Source organism: Mus musculus, chromosome 11, assembly GCF_000001635.26.
Source record: "Mus musculus strain C57BL/6J chromosome 11, GRCm38.p6 C57BL/6J".
Taxonomy (NCBI): domain Eukaryota; kingdom Metazoa; phylum Chordata; class Mammalia; order Rodentia; family Muridae; genus Mus; species Mus musculus.
The window spans coordinates 58,866,233-58,885,295 of NC_000077.6; the positions used below are offsets into that span (position 1 = coordinate 58,866,233).

Here is a 19,063-nt window from a genome sequence, read left to right on the forward strand (position 1 = left end):
CACATGGCTATTTATATAACTATGTTTTGCTACAGTTCTGGGGCATTTTGGCACCTTCTTCTGACCTCCTCTGGCACCAGACTTGCAAATGGTACAATTACAGACATACAGGCAAAACACTTACACACATAAAATATAAGTCTTAAAAACAAGAGCCGGGCATGGTGGTGCACGCCTTTAACCCCAGCACTCGGGAGACAGAGGCAGGCTGATTTCTGAGTTCAAGGCCAGCCTGGTCTACAAAGTGAGTTCCAGGACAGCCAGGGCTAGACAGAGAAACCCTGTCTCGAAAAAAAAAAAAAAAAAGGCAAGGCCAAAGTTACTGAGAGCATGGTAGAGGCTAAATAGGTAGTTTATGTATGAGTGTTTTGCCTGCCTGTATGTCTGTCCATAGGTGTGTAATGCCCTTAGAGTTGAGAGAATTCTTGATTCCCCTCACCCCTAAGTGGGTGCTGGTTGTGAGCTGCCATGTAGGTGCTGGAAATTGAACCTGGATGCTCTGGAAGAATAGTGCTCTTAACCGCTGAGCCATGTCTCCAGCCACACTAGAATGAATTTATTTATTTATCTATCTATCTATCTATCTATCTATCTATCTATCTATCTATTTATTTATTTATTTATTTATTTATTTATATTCTCCGCGCCCCGCTCCTTTCTCTCCTCTCTGTCTCCTTTTCTTTCCCGTTTGAATCAGGGTCTCTGCCTGGAACTCAGAGATCCGTTCACCTCAGTACTGGGATTAAAGGTATGTGCCACCACGCCCACCCAGCTAAAACTTTTTTTTTCTTTTGGCATAAAGCAGTTGTTTCTGGGTTTGGCCTCACAAAGCATCCACTTTAGAGCTTCGATGTATTCCAAATGCAACGATGTCACTAACGAGTGACCGGGATGCCCTAAACTGTATATGCCCCCAAGGCGGTTTCACAGGTTCTGAACTCCGGACGGCTCCCGCGAACTTCCGGTCTATTTCCGGCGTCGCCATCTTGCTTCCGGTTTCCGAGGGGGTTGGATTGTGGCCTCAGTCCTGTGCCAGCCTGTCTGGGCGTCTGTGTGCAGTCAGACACCTGCCTTCTGGTGAGTACCGCTGGCTTCTGCCTGCAGGGGCGGGCGCCGTGCGCTGTGCAAATGGTGCGATCCGGGGAGCCCTGCGCGGGGCTGAGTTCCCAGTCTCTGTCGCCCTCGGTCCTTGATGCTGCAAGGAGACTTGTCTTCAGCCGTATCTCGTCTCCTCCTCCTCCTCCTGACCCCAGTGCCACAACTGCCGTGTCTAGTGTCCCGTTGTCTGGCAGTGACAGTCCTAGATCCTGGAGCAGCCCGACGTGTGGGGTGAACCTGTGCTGGGGCATCCCCTGGCCTCTCCCTTATCTGGAAGGCTCCTGTGTGTATTGGCTTCTGTGGAGAGTGCACGGTAATTGCACAGACTTTTTACTGCAGCAAGAACAAATGTCTGCTCGCCTCAGGTGGGCCCTTGGGGATGACCAAGGAAAGGACTCCACCACAGCCCAGCTTGGTTCTCCAGTGAGTTTGTTGGACTTATACAGAGAGAATGGATGACTCCCAGACCACCACGTCCTAACCCAGTATAGATGCTGACCTCATGGAGCCCCACATTCAGCTAACTTGTAATTTCCTGCATACTCTAGCTCACTAGGAAGGTGAGAAGTGTCATGGGCGATAATGGTTGGAATCCCAGATGAAGGTCCTTAGCTCCACTCCTCTTCTACCTAAGAGTGTAACAGTTACCACTAGATTTGTATAACTTGAGCTCCATGACCACTAGACCTGTGTTACTTGCAGTTTATTGCAGTACCTCGTGGAGTCATTGTTACAGACTTCTGGTCAGGCTCAGCTCCAAGATGGAGAGAGGCGATAGTGTTGTGCCCAGAGGGAAGCCACAAGTACAGTGGTAAGCTGTGGAGCGTGCTGCTTTGCACAGTGTGATTGCATTACTTGTAGAAACATGCAATGTCCCTGCGATTCCTGGATCCTGTGGCTCTTGTACTTTTAGTTTCTTTGAGGAGCCTTGATTAAAATTTCGATGTATGAACAGGGCATGGTAACACAGAACTATATAACCATAGCCCGCTAGCATGAGAGACCTCATTTGAAAACTATACTTTTGTCCCACTGAGGCCCTGCTGGCCAGAGCACATGAAAAGGCAGAGCTAATGGGCATTGTGGGAGGGAGCGACACCATCTGTAAACACCACAGGCAGGCACCGCTTCAACAGTATTTCCAAGGTAGTGCAATAAATCAGGGCCATGTTCATTTAAATGTACAGTCCTGGACTGAAAGCTTAGATTGCACAAAGCATTTTGTCCGTGAAACTTAAATATGTGAACCAGGAGCTGTGGATGGAGTCCTGTGTGGTACCTCTGCACTGACGGGAAATAGGAAACCCTGTTCAAGTGTTTTCTGTAATTCCTGCATCACGTTCATGATTCACGCCATGCCCGTTAAACACCCATTCCTACAGCACTGCGGTACGTCTTCATGGTAATAAAAAGCAAGCAGCAGCTACTCTCACTAAGCTCTGCATAAACTGCAGGTTTAATTTCTCATTGATTGTGTTCTTTAGATCTGCCGTGGTGGCGCTCACCTGTAAGGCACCGTTCTGGCTTTTTGACTCAGCAACTATGTAGAGATATTGGAATCCACAAACGAGGCGTAGCGAGGACCTCACTTCTCACTTCTGTTGCCCAGCTTCTCCAGCTACAATTGCTGGGCACTCCATGTGCCTTGGCGAGTGAGGAGAATGAGCAGTATTGTGGTAAGTGGTGTCGCCCCTGACCGTGTGTTACACATGGAGGTTTAAGTGCGTTGTGAGATAACTAAAATCAAAATGGAAAAATAAACATGAAAGAAGCATACACAGACATACTCAGATTATAATGTTGATATATAACTACAATGTAAAGGCCTTAGAGTCATTTGAATTTCAACTAGTCACTGGCTTTTCTGATCCTGGGCCATTTGTGGTCGAGCTTGAAATGACCCCCGGAAGAGAATGTGATCAGTTCTCATGGCCTGTGGCACCTAAGCAGGCTTCATGAACACATGCGCATTGAGGTATACAGTGCTTCAGCCCCAGCCCAGGGGTGAGCATAGCATTCGTACTTGTCACTGTCCAATGCTGCTCAGACACGTGTGTTTCAAAGGAAGGTTAAATTGTAGTTAAATGGTAACACGATTCTCTAGCTGCCTTACTTGAAATCACTGCTATATTTGAAACTACTATCTGGGATCTTCATGTGGAAATTTTCCATTTCATGTTTTTGCATGTGTGTGTGTTTGTGAAAGAGAGAGATTGAGAGAGGGAGAGAGAATATTTATACAAGTGGACAGATGTGCATGTGAGTGCACATGTGGGCATGCAGAGGCCTAATACAATGTTAGATGTCTTTCTTGGTTACTTTCTTTATATGGCCGGGTCTCACATTTCAGGCTGGTCTAGCCTGCCCACTTACCCTGCGGATCCTTTGTCTCCGCCTCCCAAGTATTAGTGTTATAGGCAGCCACTATACCCACCTGGCTTTAATGTGGATTCCAGGGGTCAGGACTCCGGTCTTACACAGCAAGCATTTTATCCTCCATGGCCCTGAATTTCAGTTTCTGTCATGGCCCCGCTGATAACGTATGATCATCCTTGTGTTGTGCTTTCAGTCCCTTCCGTTCCACCATAGACTTTTGTGCTTCAGGCCTCTGGGGTTTGATATCCTTAACTATTTCCATGTAGCTTGCTTGACCCTTTTGCTCGGCTTTCAGGTTATAAGTTGGACTCCTTTGTTGATATGCAAAGGCACCCCAAGCTCCCCTTGTCAAATGGAACTCACATCCTCCGTTCTTTCCCTCCATATGGTATCGATAACAACAAATCAGATGGCTTTTACCCTACACTGTAAGGGTATTTTTTCCTGGACTTCCTTCTTCTCTCGCTGTCCTTCGCTCACGGAGGTCTAACATTATGGGCTGCAATCCTACTGGCTACGCATGCTGTTCATTCTTAAGGTAGTGGCAGCATGTGATGCCGTGGATGGGGAGAAAACGTGGTTGCCTAGAGACAAGTGGATACTTTCTTATTCACAGTGGAACTCTCCATCTCTGCCAGACTGGAAGGTTCTGTTTCGCCAGTACAGATGCCCGAGTGCTGATAAGCTGTGCTGGTAATATGTGGACATGGTGAAGGCCTTGAGAGTATGCGGGAGAAGAAGGCAGTGGGATGCCATTTGAGTCATGAGGAAAGCATACAGACCAAGTAAAAGTGGGAGCACAGATCTGGATATTACATGGCAGTAGACTACACAAAATTATCCGTTTCTATATCAAAAATATCTCAACATGTTCTCAAAGAGCTCCAGACTTCTAATGAACAACTCATTTCACAGGCAGCAAGCATGGCTTGGGCCCAGACCCTTAAATTCACAGGCTTTGCGCTTGTCTACCTTCCTGACGCTTCTGACCCTGGTGCAGAATATGGGGACTGACCCTGTAAAGACACAAGATGCAGAGGCACCTAGATTGCTGTCCCCACAGAGTAGGAGCAGAGTTCTCCACACAGCTATATGTATACTGAATTAGGGCCAGTACAATGACGGATATTTTCCTCATAGGCAGAAGCCAGAGTGTGGGAATCAGGAGGTAAAGTTGAGAGTTCCACACACTCTTCCCCATACCAACCTACCCAGGGGTCTGGGTTCGTGGTCAGCAGCCTGGAAGGAACATGGTTGGAAAACTGAGGCCTGAGATATCTAAGGGACAGGAATGTAGCCATACCATTGTAAACACTGGAAGGAGTAACAATGTGTGCCCTTCTACACCTCCCCAGAAGGTGATTGCAGCAAAGGACCTAGCACGTGGAGCCCGGGGATTGGGAACACTTTGGTTTCTATTCCAAGTGACCTTGTGCCCTGCTGGCCTGAATGTCTTAGGTGCAGAAGGGCAGTGCTTGTCCCAAGAGCCACAATTCAGATTCTGTTGAGCCTGTGGGTATGACTTCAGCCTGGACCGTGCTGTTCTTTTGACCTGGGGTGACTTCAGAAGGGAGTTGGTGTACTGGCAAGGCCAGCGAGCCAGACTGTGTTGTGTAGCACTGAGAAGCCTGTGGGGAGGTCTCCAATGACCTTCAGAAGCCCGCCATTCCTCCTTCCTTGTTTCTGACCTAAGAGCTTGTAGGATTTTTCTTTCCTGTTTTTAATCACCTGGTAAACACTGCTGTTCCCATCCAAGCCTGCTAAGACTTGCTGTCCACGAAACCGTCTGTCTTTCTATCAGCTTCTTCCTCTGCCCTAGACTCGGATTTCCTGTGTGCTGCTTTGTTCTGTCCTTCTTTTGTTGTTAAAAATTATTTTACATTTCCAAATTTATTTTACTTTTTCAGAGTTTATTGTAAGAGTGTTTACCTTCATGTATGTATGTACAATGTGTGTGTCAGAGTCAAATCCCCTGGAACTGAAGTTAGAGATAATTGTGAATCAGCATATTGATGCTAGGAACTAAGCCGGGGCTCTTTTGTAAGAATAGCAGGTCCTCTTAACCACTGAACCACCTCTCCAGGTCCTAAAATTATGTTTAACGTGTGTGTGTGTGTGTGTGTGTGTGTGTGTGTGTGTGTGTGTGTGTATAAAAATCAGAAAGCAACTGTGTGTGTGTGTGTGTATGTAAAAATCAGAAAGCAACTTATGAAAATCAATTTTTCCATCGCTCATTAATGGCTATGTCATAGGCCTCCACTGTGCCAACTTCTGTGTTGTTTCCTGATTTAAAATGTTTAGTTTTCATCCAAGAAAAGTGTTGGTCACTACCTACAAGTTTTGAGGTTCCCCAACTCATCCGCAAGTTTTATAGTACCTAGAAAAAAAATTAGAGAATTCAGAAATGTCACTGCACTCGTGGTTAGTGTTTATGCTTGGGGAGGGTTTCACAATAGTTAATGAGGTCCCAGTGCCCTTGTAGAAACTCCTGCTGTCTTCTGTCAGTGGCCCGTGATGTCACACAACAGTACGGAGAGTTGCCACAAACGGTTGGCAAGCAGTGAATCTCCTCCTAACCAATATGTTTAGTCTTCCTTGGGATTCAGTACATAGGTGTTATTGACCACCTTGATTGCCCTTAGTCTCCTGCCTAGCAAGTATCAGTTCAAGTCGATAGTGCCTGGTCCTAGTCTGTCCTGACAAATGCCTGCTACCATCATAAGCCTAGGGACAGTCCACAAGGCCTGAAGGTAAGGAGAGATTCATGCTCCCCTAGAGAGCTCCCTACTGCGTACTTGAAAACATTTCTAAATTCTCTCCAGTGCCCAGTGCGTTGTAAGTGCTGTGTAAATCATCCTTACCCAACAGAGGAAGAAAGCCATCTGTGTCTGTCCTGACCAGACAGCCACTTTCCATGAGTGTTTTTAGTTTGCAGTGTTTGAGCGCGTGGTTGCAATAAGGCAGAGGCTGTGAAGAGCAAGGGCCGTGTGTGCATCATCCCTTGCTCCTGCTTCCCCGGGTGTTGAGTCTAGCCATTTGATAATACATCTCTTATAATCGCTGTTTGGGGGTGAGGCTTCACATTGCTGTTTGTTTGTGTGCGTGTGCATCCGTGTGAACTTGCAGGAGTTGGTTCTCTCCTTCCACCATGTGGCTTAGGGACTGAATTCAAGTCACCAGGCTTGGTGGCAGGCCTTTGCCCACTGAGTCATTTCACCAGCCCAGAAGTAAAGTTTAGTTTCATTTACAGAAAGCAACTAGTTTTCTTGCGACTGCTGTTTCTTTGGTCATGCACTCAAATTTCTTGACTTCTAGTTACATCATTATTAACCTGTAGTTTATTTTAGAAAGGCTTTTTTTCCCAAATAAATAAATAAATAAATAAATAAATAATAAAAAATAAATATGTGTGTGTGTGTATATATATATATGTATATATATATATGTATGTATGTATGTATATGTATGTACACATACATATACATACATACACACACACACACACACAGAGTCGTTCTGGCTTGTATCTCCACGACACTTATTCACGCTATTCATGCATTTAATATCACTTCATACACGTATGTAGTTGCTGCTTACCGTGTGCTGAGGCGCTCATCGGTGTCCAGCCTCAGGATTTGTGGTGTCTTCTGTAAACCAGAACGATCCTCTCTGACTGGTGTCTGCTGTCTGCATTTCTTAGGATGTTAAGTGTGGTGGTGTTTTGGTAAACAACAGCTCCAGCTTTGGAGTTGCGAATTCACATGTGTGTCACCCCTGTGCCCATGACATAATATTTTGTTCTTGTTTTACCACGCGACTGTCTTTGTTTCCCTAGCCCCACCTCTTCCTGGTCTCCTTCCCCCTCCAGTGGATCACCTGCTCTAGTGTCACCTGTGTTCATTAACCCACCCCCATCCCCCACCCCCCACCCCCCACCCCCCACCCCCGTCTGTCTCCTTCCACTCCTCAGTGCACGTTCAGGTCTCCATACAGAAATATAAACAGGAATGTGAAGCCTCACCTCCAAACAGCGATTATAAGAGATGTATTATCAAATGGCTAGACTCAACACCCGGGGAAGCAGGAGCAAGGGATGATGCACACACGGCCCTTGCTCTTCACAGCCTCTGCCTTATTGCAACCACGCGCTCAAACACTGCAAACTAAAAACACTCATGGAAAGTGGCTGTCTGGTCAGGACAGACACAGATGGCTTTCTTCCTCTGTTGGGTAAGGATGATTTACACAGCACTTACAACGCACTGGTCTCAGGTCTCCATACAGATGTATGTGTGGTGTGTATCTATGTCCAGCTTCCACACATGACAGTAAATGTGAGGATTGTCTTTCTGACTCCGGCTTCTTTCAACTTAATAATTACTTCTACTTCCGCCCATTTTCCTAACAGATGCTATAATTTCATTCTTCGTGTCTGCATAAAATTCCATTGTATCATATTTTCTTCATCTGTTGCGGGATGCTCAGGCTGGTTCTTCTAAAGTGAATATTACCACAACAATCACGGATGATCGGTCATGCGTCTCTGTAAGAGCCTGGCTCAGACTCCTTGTTTTTTTTTGTTTTTTTTTTGTTGTTGTTGTTTTTTGAGACAGGGTTTCTCTGTATAGCCCTGGCTGTCCTGGAACTCACTTTGTAGACCAGGCTGGCCTCGAACTCAGATATCCACCCACCTCTGCCTCCCGAGTACTGCTGGCTCAGACTCCTATGGGGACATTCCAGGAGTGGAATGTCTGAATCCTATGCTATTTATAATTTTAGTATTTTGAGGACCTTCCCTATTGGTTCTACAGTGGCTACCTTAGCTTAGATATCAGCCACAATCAGTGTTTTTCATTGATAAATGCTTTCATGGGTGAAATTGCGATGCTCCTGTCAATTTTATTTGCATTTTTTTTTTTTTTTTTTTTTTGGTTTTTCGAGACAGGATTTCTCTGTAGACCAGGCTGGCCTCGAACTCAGAAATCCGCCTGCCTCTGCCTTCCAAGTGCTGGGATTAAAGGCGTGCGCCACCACGCCCGGCTTTATTTGCATTTTCTTGGGAGCTAATGACAGAACACTTTTTTCATCTACCTATTGGGCATGTACACTTCGTCACGTGAGGAATACTTATCTGCTCGTTTCTGAGCTTTATGTTTGCTTTTTTGAGTTCTTGAGGTATTGTAGATGTTCCTGTTAAATATGTCACTGGCAACAATTTGGTCCTGTTTTGTAGGCTCTTTGCCTTGCAAAATATTCTTAATTTCATGCTCTCTTAATTTGTCCATTCTTGTAATAGATTCCAGAGCTTTTAAAGTCTTTTTCAAACAATTCTGCCTGTGCTTCTGACAGACTCCGAGCCACTATGCAGTAAATGGGAAATGCTGAAACATTTCCTTTAAACTCATTTCCAAGACAAGGCGATTCAAACCGGGTAGTGGTTGAAGTCTTGGCCAGTGCAGTGGGACAAGAGAGAGAAAGACAGGGGATACTGTTAGAAAAGGCAGAAATGAATCATCTTCATGTTCAGGTGGTGTGGTCATACACCCCACACCCCAAACACTGCCAGGAAATTCTCACATCTTAAAACACTTTGAACAGTATGTCAAGAATAGAAAATCAGCCATTAACTAGTAACCGTCTTATAGAGAAAGAAATCAGTCACATTTATAATATAAATTCAGTAAACCTAATAATGTAATAACTGAATTATGAGGCTAAAGCCCTCTATCGTGAAGACTTCTCAAAGAAATTGAGTAAGAAAATGTAAGAGTGAAAGAATTCCTATGCTCATGGATTGGCCGTGTAGTTTTTCCACAGATATATGTTTATTCTGAAATAGGTTTGAATACACATCTCTACGTAAGTTCTGTGTGTGTGTGTCTGTCTGTCTGTCTGTCTGTGTGTGTCTGTGTGTGTGTGTTTGTGTGTGTGTGTGTGTCTGTCTGTCTGTGTCTGTGTGTGTGTGTGTGTGTGTGTGTGTGTGTGTGTGTGTATGTGTGTGTGTACATGTTCATGTTCCTGTTTTGAAACAAAGTCTCTCCTGTGTCCTGGAATGACCTTGAACTTGAATTCATCTTGCCTTCCCTTTCCAAGTGCTCGGATCACAGATAAGAGCCACCATGCCTGAATACACCATTAAGTATAAGTAAATTGTCTAGTATTGAACTTTCTTGTTTCCCCAGAATAAATTTTAAAGTCTTGTACGGTTCTCAATGTCTGCGTTTTTTCCTCAGTCACTGAATACAAGTATATTTTCCATTCTTTGTTTAGTGTCCTAAGTTGCTTTAAAGCAATTTAAACTCAGTTTGATGGCGCTAGCTGCCTCTGACATTTCTAATTCTTTATGTTCTTTGTAAGTGCTTGTTGTAAGCTCTTGTTTGTCCAATTGCCTGTTAGACATCTGTACATTTGATCACAGAACTCCAGATAAGCCTGTCTGAGATCATTGTAACTCCTGCCCACTGCAGTGGTTGTCATTCCCCCTAGTCTCAGTTTACCCCCTATGTAGACCAGGCTTGCCTCAGACTCAAGAGATCCCCACCTCTGCCTGCGTGGATTAAAGGTGCACATCGGTACTCCCGGCCAACTTGCCCGTTATTATAGGACACTGGTGATGTGTATTTCTTTACAGATATTAGCAACTCTTCTGGTTTTAGGAAGGATGTATAAGGCTACCTATGAAAATGAATTTGGAAGTATATTATGAATAACAATTTTGGTGTTGAGGTATGTGTTTAAGTAAAAAAACCAAAGGAATAATAATAATGTGCACATACTACCTTAGTCACTCATCACTAAGCTAGGAGTGTGCAGGGCATTTTGTAGTTTGTCTTGGTTGGTTGTTTTTTTTGTTTGTTTGTTTGGGGGGGGGTCCTTCCTTAATAAAGAGTCTCATTTAAGAGGAGCCTGTGGAGAGGAGTGCCTCACATATTCCTGTCTCTGACCTAAGGCTGAAGGCTTGGGTTGAGGAGAAATGTCTCATTACAGGGGTTGGTGTCATTTGAGGATGTGTCTGTGGACTTCACCTGGGATGAGTGGCAGGACCTGGATGACAGTCAGAGGAAGCTCTACAGGGACGTGATGCTGGAGACCTACAGCAGCCTGCTGTCCTTGAGTGAGTGAAAGTCCTGGAGTGCTATTAGAAGCCTGTTCCTTTTTGGTAAATACAGGAGCCACTTAAGGCAGTGGGTGGTGGTTGTTGGTTTTGTTTTTTCTCTGTGCTTGTGCCCAAACCTAGAGCCTTGTGCATCTAAGAAGCACACTGCCGCCAAGCTTTTCACTGACGCAGAGTGGCTCCATATTTATAATCAAAGTGGTCGTTTCAGTATCTGTGTAGTATATGTGATGATAAAAATGTTTTATAAGTCTGTAAACTTGGATATATCACTTCTGTCTATTGAGAACATTTAAAACCTTCCCTCTTACCCTCTTCCTATTTATTTATTTATTTATTTATTTATTTAATGTATATGAATATTTTGCCTGGTTGTATGTTTGTGTTCTCTGTGTGCCTGGTGCCCAAGGAGATCAGAAGATGATGTCAGATCCTCTGGAACTAGAGTTACAGATAGTTGTAAACTACCGTGTATGTGCTGGGAACCAGATCCAAGTCCTGTGTAAGAAAAATAAGTGCTTTTACCTGCTGAGCCATCTCTGAAGCCCTGTAAAAGCCTCTCTCTTACTTTCAACCACAGTTAGCTTTGTGCACTATAGGGCAGTGGGAGTTATGTTTCCATCCCGCTGTTCTCTGCATCTGTCAACTATCTTCCCTCCTTCCCTCCTTCCCTCCTTCCCTCACACAGTTCTTAGGCTCCCATGGCCGACCACGATGAGCTCCCTCACTTGATGCGTGTCCTTCAGTGGTCCTATGGGAGAAATTCGGGGCCTTTTCCATAGCTGGATGAGGTCGCCCTCTCCATATTTAGCACATTTTCTTATCAGTTCATCTGAAGGTGGACAACACTAAGGTAGACTCGGTATCATGTCTTCTGTACATGATGCTGCACTAACTGCACAGGGTTTGGTGTGTGTGTGTGTGTGTGTGTGTGTGTGTGTGTGTGTCCTATAAGAAACAAACTTTTGTGAATTGGATAGTCTGACTTACTTACTTCCCTGGTTGAGTAAAAGGACTCGAGGCTGATAGCTGCCCTAACTCCTCTCGGGGCAGTACCAGCTGCTCTAAACGTCCCTGGGGCACTGTGAGGACACTAGAGCTGTTTGCTTTCTCCCCCTGAAGGTGCAGGACAAGCCAGCACGGTTTCAAAGTTTCTAACTGACTTTTGCTCTCATGGGCTTTGGTGAATTCTGGGTGACTCTGCAGTCACAGTCTCCTAGGGAACAGAAGGGGAGCGCTTCCCTTGTGGCCTGACGGATGCTTTGACTGGTACGGACATTGCTTCATTTACAACCTGGCTTCCTGCTTGTGTACAAAGCCGCCAGATCTGCCCACTTGGAGAGCTGACTGAGAGATTCCCTTCTGAGCTGTGTCTCCTGGTGGTGTTCCAAGAAAAGGCTTCTCCCCAGTCATCTCTTCTTACCTCATTTTAGTGCCGTAAGGTGATCTGGCGATACCAAGAGCAGAGTAGCAGAGACTGAATCTGAATCTAAGAAACCAAAAGATTTTTATCACTAAAAAAAGGAAAATAACTCTTATTGTTGGTGCTCTGTTGCTATTTTGTTTGTAATAAATTCTTAGCCATTGTTTTCTCCTTCTTCCCTCTGCTTCCTGTTATGGGGTTCTTGCGGGGAACCTGGGGGGAAGGGACAGTCAGAGCACACTGCTTCCCAGCTACCGATCTTGCCAACTCCTGCAGTGTCCGGTGGAGGAGGTTTAGATCTTTGTTGACTCAATGCATTTTTAAGTTTTTCACTTTTTGTTTTTTTTTTATCTTGATCCAGGTGGTCAGGCAGAATCATGTTTTTTTTTTCTGTATGTATTTCTTTTCATGTCCTCGCCATTGGTTATAAATGCCACGTTCTCATAGAGTGTTCATATTGGTCCTATCACTGAGAGTCTAAAGCCAGTATGTTATAATTAAGGACAACTTGTACAATATTTCCTATTAATAGATCAGTGTGATGCCAAACCTGAGTTGATCCTGAAGTTGGAGCAAGGAGCTGGGCCATGGAAGGAAGACAATGCCCCAGACCAGAGCCTCCCAGGTCAGTGAGTGTGCCCTGGGCACCAGTCCATAGTGCGTAGTCCAGGCTCATCAGATAGTGGGTGGGTGAAGTTCTTTTTATTCAGTTTCGCCATCTCCAATCTTGAGACTAACTTCTTACTCAGATGCTTGATGGATCACATCCAAGGGAAGCTCTCATTGTCCTTTCCTGTTTATGCTATGTACTTCCACAGGCTCAGCAAACTCTGCTCACTCCTCTTAAACATTTCAGTAGGTAGTTATTCTAAATCTCGTCCTTTTCCCTTCTGTTTTGACGTGATCGTTCACTTGAAGCATTTGTTCACGGGGTGACTAATGCACTCATCACTTTTATTTGAGTTCTCAGAGACTTTGGTCTGCTATGTGCGACCAATACTGGTGATCCAACAAATTTGCCTTGTTTAAAGAGTGTAATAACCACAAAAATAGGTTCTTTTAGCTGGGCAAATGAATGAAAGGCCAAAGAGTTTTGAGAAGATTGTTTTAAAGTTAATTTCAGATTAATTTTGAGACTTACAAGTTTGGTGCATAACTCATAGGTTGATAGGAGTTCTAGCCTTCAGAGTGGTTGGGAGTTTATTAGCAGTTCCAAAGTAACAAACAGTATTTCTAAGTCATTATTGAAAAGATAGGTTTCAGGCGCTCACCTGCGGAATCCTAACATGAAAAGAGATGGCCAAGATCTAACCATTATACCAAAATACCAGAAATTCAGGGAGCACCTGTAAAGACTCCAAGTAGGGTAAACCAAGGTCCAGGAGATCTCAGGCATGTAGGCCAATAAACAGGGCCGTGTTGAAAGGCTCCTATTTGATGAGGAGATTGTAATACCTAGTTGGTCTTCAACATTTTTCACTGTAGGACTTGCTCTAAGTCAGCAGATTTGTGCAGCATTTGCTATGAAAGTTTAACCCAGCAAGCGCTCTTAGCCTCTGAGCCATCTCTCCAGCCCCTGTTTTATAATATTCATCATTAGTGAGGTACTTGCTCCCTTTTGTATTAGGATTCTGTCAGAATGGCTTCTGTGTTGCTCATGTGGGGCCACGTTTATTTCCTTTCAGCTCTGCAGCCTATGAAGAGTCTGAAGGAAGCCAGAAGGGACACTGGGAAGAAACATTTGAGCCACCTGCTAGTCACTGGCAGTGCATCAGCTGAGGAGAGGGGCAGACTTGGGGAAATACTTAGTATGAATTCAAACCATGTTTTGCACCTGGCTCTTAAGACTAGGAGCACTTCTAGAATGAGATCTGAGGTGCTTGATACATGGGGAGATGTGTATCTCCCTGGTGGGCCCATTGAGATGCAGGCTACAGAGGAACTTGATCATCTTAATCCAAGTAAGATGCTACCCAGACCTCCCGCGCCTCTTAGTCTGGACTTCAGTGCTGAACGTGGACCACAGCACGGCCAGTGTGCCCAGCATGGCGAAGCCTTCGATGTGCGCACTGTATGGACGCGTACAGTGTTTCCTTTGGGAGACAGCTCGACGAATGCCTTTGATAAGTTGGCTCTTACTGCCCAAGAGGGGACTCACATAAGGGAGGAAACTTTTGATTGTAACATGTGTAAGAAGCCATTCTCTGACACGTGTAACCACACTCGGCATTTAAAACCACACCTGAAAAAACAGTGTGGTAAGTGTCCTGACGGCGAGCCAGCATTCCGTGCGAAAGCAGGCCTTCAGCACACTCTGCACTCGTGGGGAAAACCGCGTGGGTGTAACGACAACAAGAAGTGTGTGCATCAGATGCCGAAACCGAGGTCGAATCAGAGTGTCTTCTCCAGTAAAGAGAGTAATTGTGTGAAAACATTTTGCCCAGACTCAACTTTGAGTGTACAGCAGAGGCCACATACAGGTAAAAAGCCCCAGGAGTCCAGTACACCTGTAAAAATCAACAGCCAGCCTCGTCGACGTCACAGATGTGGGAGGACCTATCAGTGTAAAGTATGTGGGAAAGCCTTTAAACACACGCAAAATCTCTATTTACACCACAGAACCCACACTGGGGAGAAGCCCTATGAGTGTAAAGAGTGTAAGAAACTATTCAGCGTAAAGTCAAATCTCAGTGTGCATCAGAAAACCCACACAGGCGAAAAACCCTATGAGTGTAATATATGTGGAAATGCCTTTAAAAGGAGGTGTGACCTAACTATCCACCAGAGAGTCCACACAGGCGAGAAGCCCTACGAATGTAAAGAGTGCAGGAAAACTTTCAGTATAAAGTCAGGGCTCATTGTACATCAGAGAATCCACACGGGTGAGAAACCGTATGAGTGCAGTGTCTGTGGGAAACGTTTCAACCAGAAGTCAAATCTCTCCACACATGAGAAAATCCACACAGGTGAGAAACCCTTTGAATGCAAAGAATGTAGCAAAGCATTTAGTGTCAAGTCCTATCTCACTATCCATCAGAAAACTCACGTGGGTGAGAAACCTCACTCGTGAAGTCTGGGGAAGCCTTCTGTGAGCAGACAAACCTCCATAGACATCCTAGCGCGGACACCGGTCAGAAATGGCCTCTGTGCACACAGAGAATGGAGAAAAAGCGTAAGCTGTTTATCCTCTCCCCATGTGCTGCAGAGAGGTGAGAGGTGATGACCCCTGGGCACGTAAAGGTGACAGAGACTCTGAGTCTAAAGTCAGGTCTCATCAGTTAGTGAGCTCAAAACCTACCAATGTAGGATGTGCTCAGAAGACCTCTGCCAGATGTCAGACGTTAGCTATCAGAGAAAGGCTGCAGTTGAGAGACCCTCTGACTGTGAGGTCTGGGTCAGTCTTCAGTAAGACTGGAGAATCCGTACTGAGAGAAACCCTGAGTGTAGCTCTGTGGAAAGCCCTTTAGTCAGAAGTTCCATCTCTAAGAAGCTTTTGGCTTCCCGCTGGTGAGAAGCCCTGTGAATATAAAGAATGCAGCAAAGCATGCCAGACATTTGTCCCCTTGCCACGTTTGTCACAGAGGTTCCTGTCAGTGTAATCTACAGAACGGTCACCTGCCACCGTTCAACCCTAGATACACATCAGAGAGAAGTCTCACCGATGAGAGGCCTTACGAGTGTAAGAACTCGGAAGCATTTCCAACAAAGGTGCAGCGGGGCCCTCAAGTAGAAAAGCTCTGCAGGTAGAAAGGGGAGGGAGTGCCAACAGCAGGTAGCTCACTGCATGTCACACACACACAGCTGAGAAGTCTGTGGTGAATGCAGTGTATGCGGAGAAACCTCCTAGATGTCAGACCTCAGCAGTCCGTAGGTGAAGAGCCCTTCAGCTGTAAGGCATCCTTTACTGCATACCAAAGAAGGCACATGGGATAAGCCATAGCAATTTAATGTGTGTGCAAAAACTTGGTTCTGTAAGACAAAGACATCTGCCTCCACTAGAGACCCACACAAACACAAAACCCCGTGAATATAAAAACTGAATGAAAAAAGAACAAAAACCCTGTGAATTTAAAGAATGTAGAAAATATTTCATATTTTTGAGTTATGTGTAAGAACTCACATAGGTAACTGTGCACACACACACAAGTAAGTATAACATAAAGAGAAATGTGTGCGTCAGAAAACCCTCACTCCCGAGAAACCACAGAGTGTGATATATATAATAGATAACATTTTTTTACCCAGTGGGAACACTTTGGAGAGTTCACGGGCTGGAAGTACCTGGATGTAATGTATATAGACAACACTGTTATAGGAAGTTGACTCCACATTGGAGAATTCACAAGAGAGGGGATGCTGTTGTCAGGTGGGAACGCATATCTAGAATGGTTATCGATATGGAAAAATGTCGTTGTGAGAAGTCCTATATGCACAGGTCTCGTGTGCTAAGATTTGCTTTGCTTCTTTTTCCTGGGACCTGGCAGCCTGTTTGTGTAGTGTAATGGCGAGAACATGTCCTGGGTCTTATGGGAGTTTTAACATTTGTCATGAGTCATTTCTTCCCGGCCTCAACCCTGAATGCTTGAATACATTATCCCTGAATCTGTCCTCATGGCCTGAAAGGCAGGTGAGTTTATCTTTGATAAGAGGGCATAGCAAATGACACTGATTTAAGGACATGTCTTATTAGAGAGAGCAGAGCCTCCGTATGTGTTTATAAATCTCTTGTTCATATGAGTGATAGAACATTCTATATGAGCTTTTTGCAATGTAGTACAAAATCATTTTGAAAACATTTCAAACAGAATCTTTCATGTTAGAAAGCTCACTCAGGAGAGGACCCTTCTTGTAACCTGTGTATTTTCAAGCCATTTTGTGAATAAAAAGAACCATGACATTTCAATAAATTCTAAATGCCTTACCTGGCACAAGCATTACATTAAAAAGATAGTTAAGCTCTTTTCATGTGTGTTCCATATGTATATCCATAAAACATTAAAATTCATATGTATCGGAAATTATTCATTAAAATGGCATTGTCACTTTCTAAGTGTTAAAAGTGCTAAAATTATGTTTGAGCTGGGTGTAGTGGCATGCGCTTTAATCCCAGCACTCAGGAGGCAGAGACAGTCAGATGTCTGAGTTTGAGTCCAGCCTGGTCTTCATAGAGAGTCCTAGACCAGCAGGACTACATAATGAGACCCCCCCTTTTTTTTTCCGAGACAGCGTTTCTCTGTGTAGCCCAAGCTATCCTGGTACTCACTCTGTAGACCAGGCTGGCCTTGAACTCAGAAATCTGCCTGCCTCTGCCTCCCAAGTACCAGAATTAAAGATGTGCGCCACCACTGCCCAGCAAGACCCCCAACTTTAAAAAAAACAAAAAACAAAACAATTGTTGAATATGATAGATTTGGTCTACATCTGGGGACATTCATATTTGTCACAACCAAAGTTTAAGAATTGCAACTAACTCTGGTGGCTACCAGGATGCAAGGATGCAGCTGAGCTGGCCGGAGGGATGGTTGTCCTTTTCCTGAGGAGGCACGAACAGGTGTCTTCTTAGCCCAGATAGGCCACCAACAACAGACCAAAGAAACAGCTCTGTCAAGCTCCAATCTGGTGAATCCGGTGAGCCTATTGAGCTTACAGGAGTATGGTCGCAACAGCTGCATCACTGAAAACCCCACCGCATTGTCGGGGTGACTGAAAAGTGGGACACTTGCAGGAAGCTCAGCGGGTACATACCATGTCAGGGGCCCTCCCCCGCCCCAGCAGCCCTTCCTGTTTTACAGACCTGGAAAGGGGTGGGCATTGTGCATCTTATACATTCTGAGGGCTCTGTGAGACTTCGGGTTTTATTTCTGAGTCTTAATGAGCATCCCCCCAGGATGGACTGTTTTCATTCAGAGGAAACTGCTACACATCAGGCACTACAGACCCTGCAATGGGTAAGGTTGGGGTAAGGTTTGTGCGTATGATTTTACCACATTAGCAGGGGTTCCCTGTGTGCAGGGGCATGCAGGAAATAAACTTTGTGTAAAATATTTTATGATTTACATTAAGGTTTTCCTCATTAAATTTTATCCTAGCCTGTTCCTGTCTTGTAAGCCTCCAGTTTGTATTCTCTTAATCTTTTAAAATATAACTGTATATGATGCTTGTCACCAACTATCTGCCAATTATAGGTGTTAGTGTTTTTCTAACAGTGATTTCATAAAGTGAACCATTATTTCTAAGAGAGTAAGTATTAGGGTAGGAAAACATGAATAAAGATATTTTTCACAGCCATCTTCTGAATTGATTTAGACCTTTGTGAAGAAACGGTACTCATTTCTAGCCTCTGAGAGAAACAGGCTTAGGATAAGCTCCTCTCCATTATTCTTTCCCATGCTTTCAAATTGGGCACCAACCTAGCTCTAAGTGTATGCTGTGTAACCAAAGAGTGAGTGTGTGTGTGTGTGTGTGTGTGTGTGTGTGTGTGTGTTTGCATAAGAGCATGGAGCCTGCTTCAGCCAACAACATGGCATGCCTGGGGTAGATACTGTCAGTGCTCCCTGGAACTAATAGACAGTATAACATCTCAACACAGTAATGAGAGTTACAGTTTACAAGTACGCATCAATAATTTGGTAGGAGGTTGCAACAGAATGCTCTTTGGCCACACAGCACCATCTTATACTTTGCCAAAGTGTGATTTGGCTTTGGTCTCTCTTCTGGATACTTACTCAGAGATTTATCTCAGTTGCACTTCTTATAATTAGATGAGATCAATCTTCCAATTTTTTAAAGGTAGGCATGTGACCTAGCCATGTCTATGAGCATACGGGGATGGGGTGGAGTGGGAGTTCCAAAACACCTTAGGGAGATCCAGAAGACAAAACACCTTAGGGAGATCCAGAAGACGGGTGAAGACATGGAGACATGTCTGAGTGTGAGTGGTGCCATGGAGGGGAATACATTGCCAGTGAGGAAACTGCTTTTGAAGGACTTGGGACACATACGGAAAACATTAGGTTTCTGTTGGTAAATAAGCCACAGGCATGCACTTGCTC

The 19,063-nt window shown here is 44.7% G+C and overlaps 1 protein-coding gene across 4 annotated transcripts in view; it reads left to right on the forward strand.

The window, feature by feature from the left end:
- The window catches only part of 2810021J22Rik (RIKEN cDNA 2810021J22 gene), a 24,046-nt gene extending 5,749 nt beyond the window's left edge, over positions 1-18,297 (forward strand). The window contains exons 3-7 of one of the 4 annotated variants that reach the window (XM_030246292.1): positions 698-1,077; positions 2,583-2,774; positions 10,462-10,588; positions 12,544-12,636; positions 13,697-18,106. In XM_030246292.1, the coding sequence (XP_030102152.1) occupies positions 2,760-2,774; positions 10,462-10,588; positions 12,544-12,636; positions 13,697-15,081 (1,620 nt within the window). In that variant the 5' untranslated portion in view covers positions 698-1,077; positions 2,583-2,759 and the 3' untranslated portion in view covers positions 15,082-18,106. Of the gene's footprint in view, positions 1-697; positions 1,078-2,582; positions 2,775-10,461; positions 10,634-12,543; positions 12,637-13,696 lie in introns of those variants that run through there. The other 3 variants (XM_030246294.1, XM_030246293.1, NM_172403.2) reach the window with 3 other exon arrangements.
- Positions 18,298-19,063: the final 766 nt, after the last annotated feature.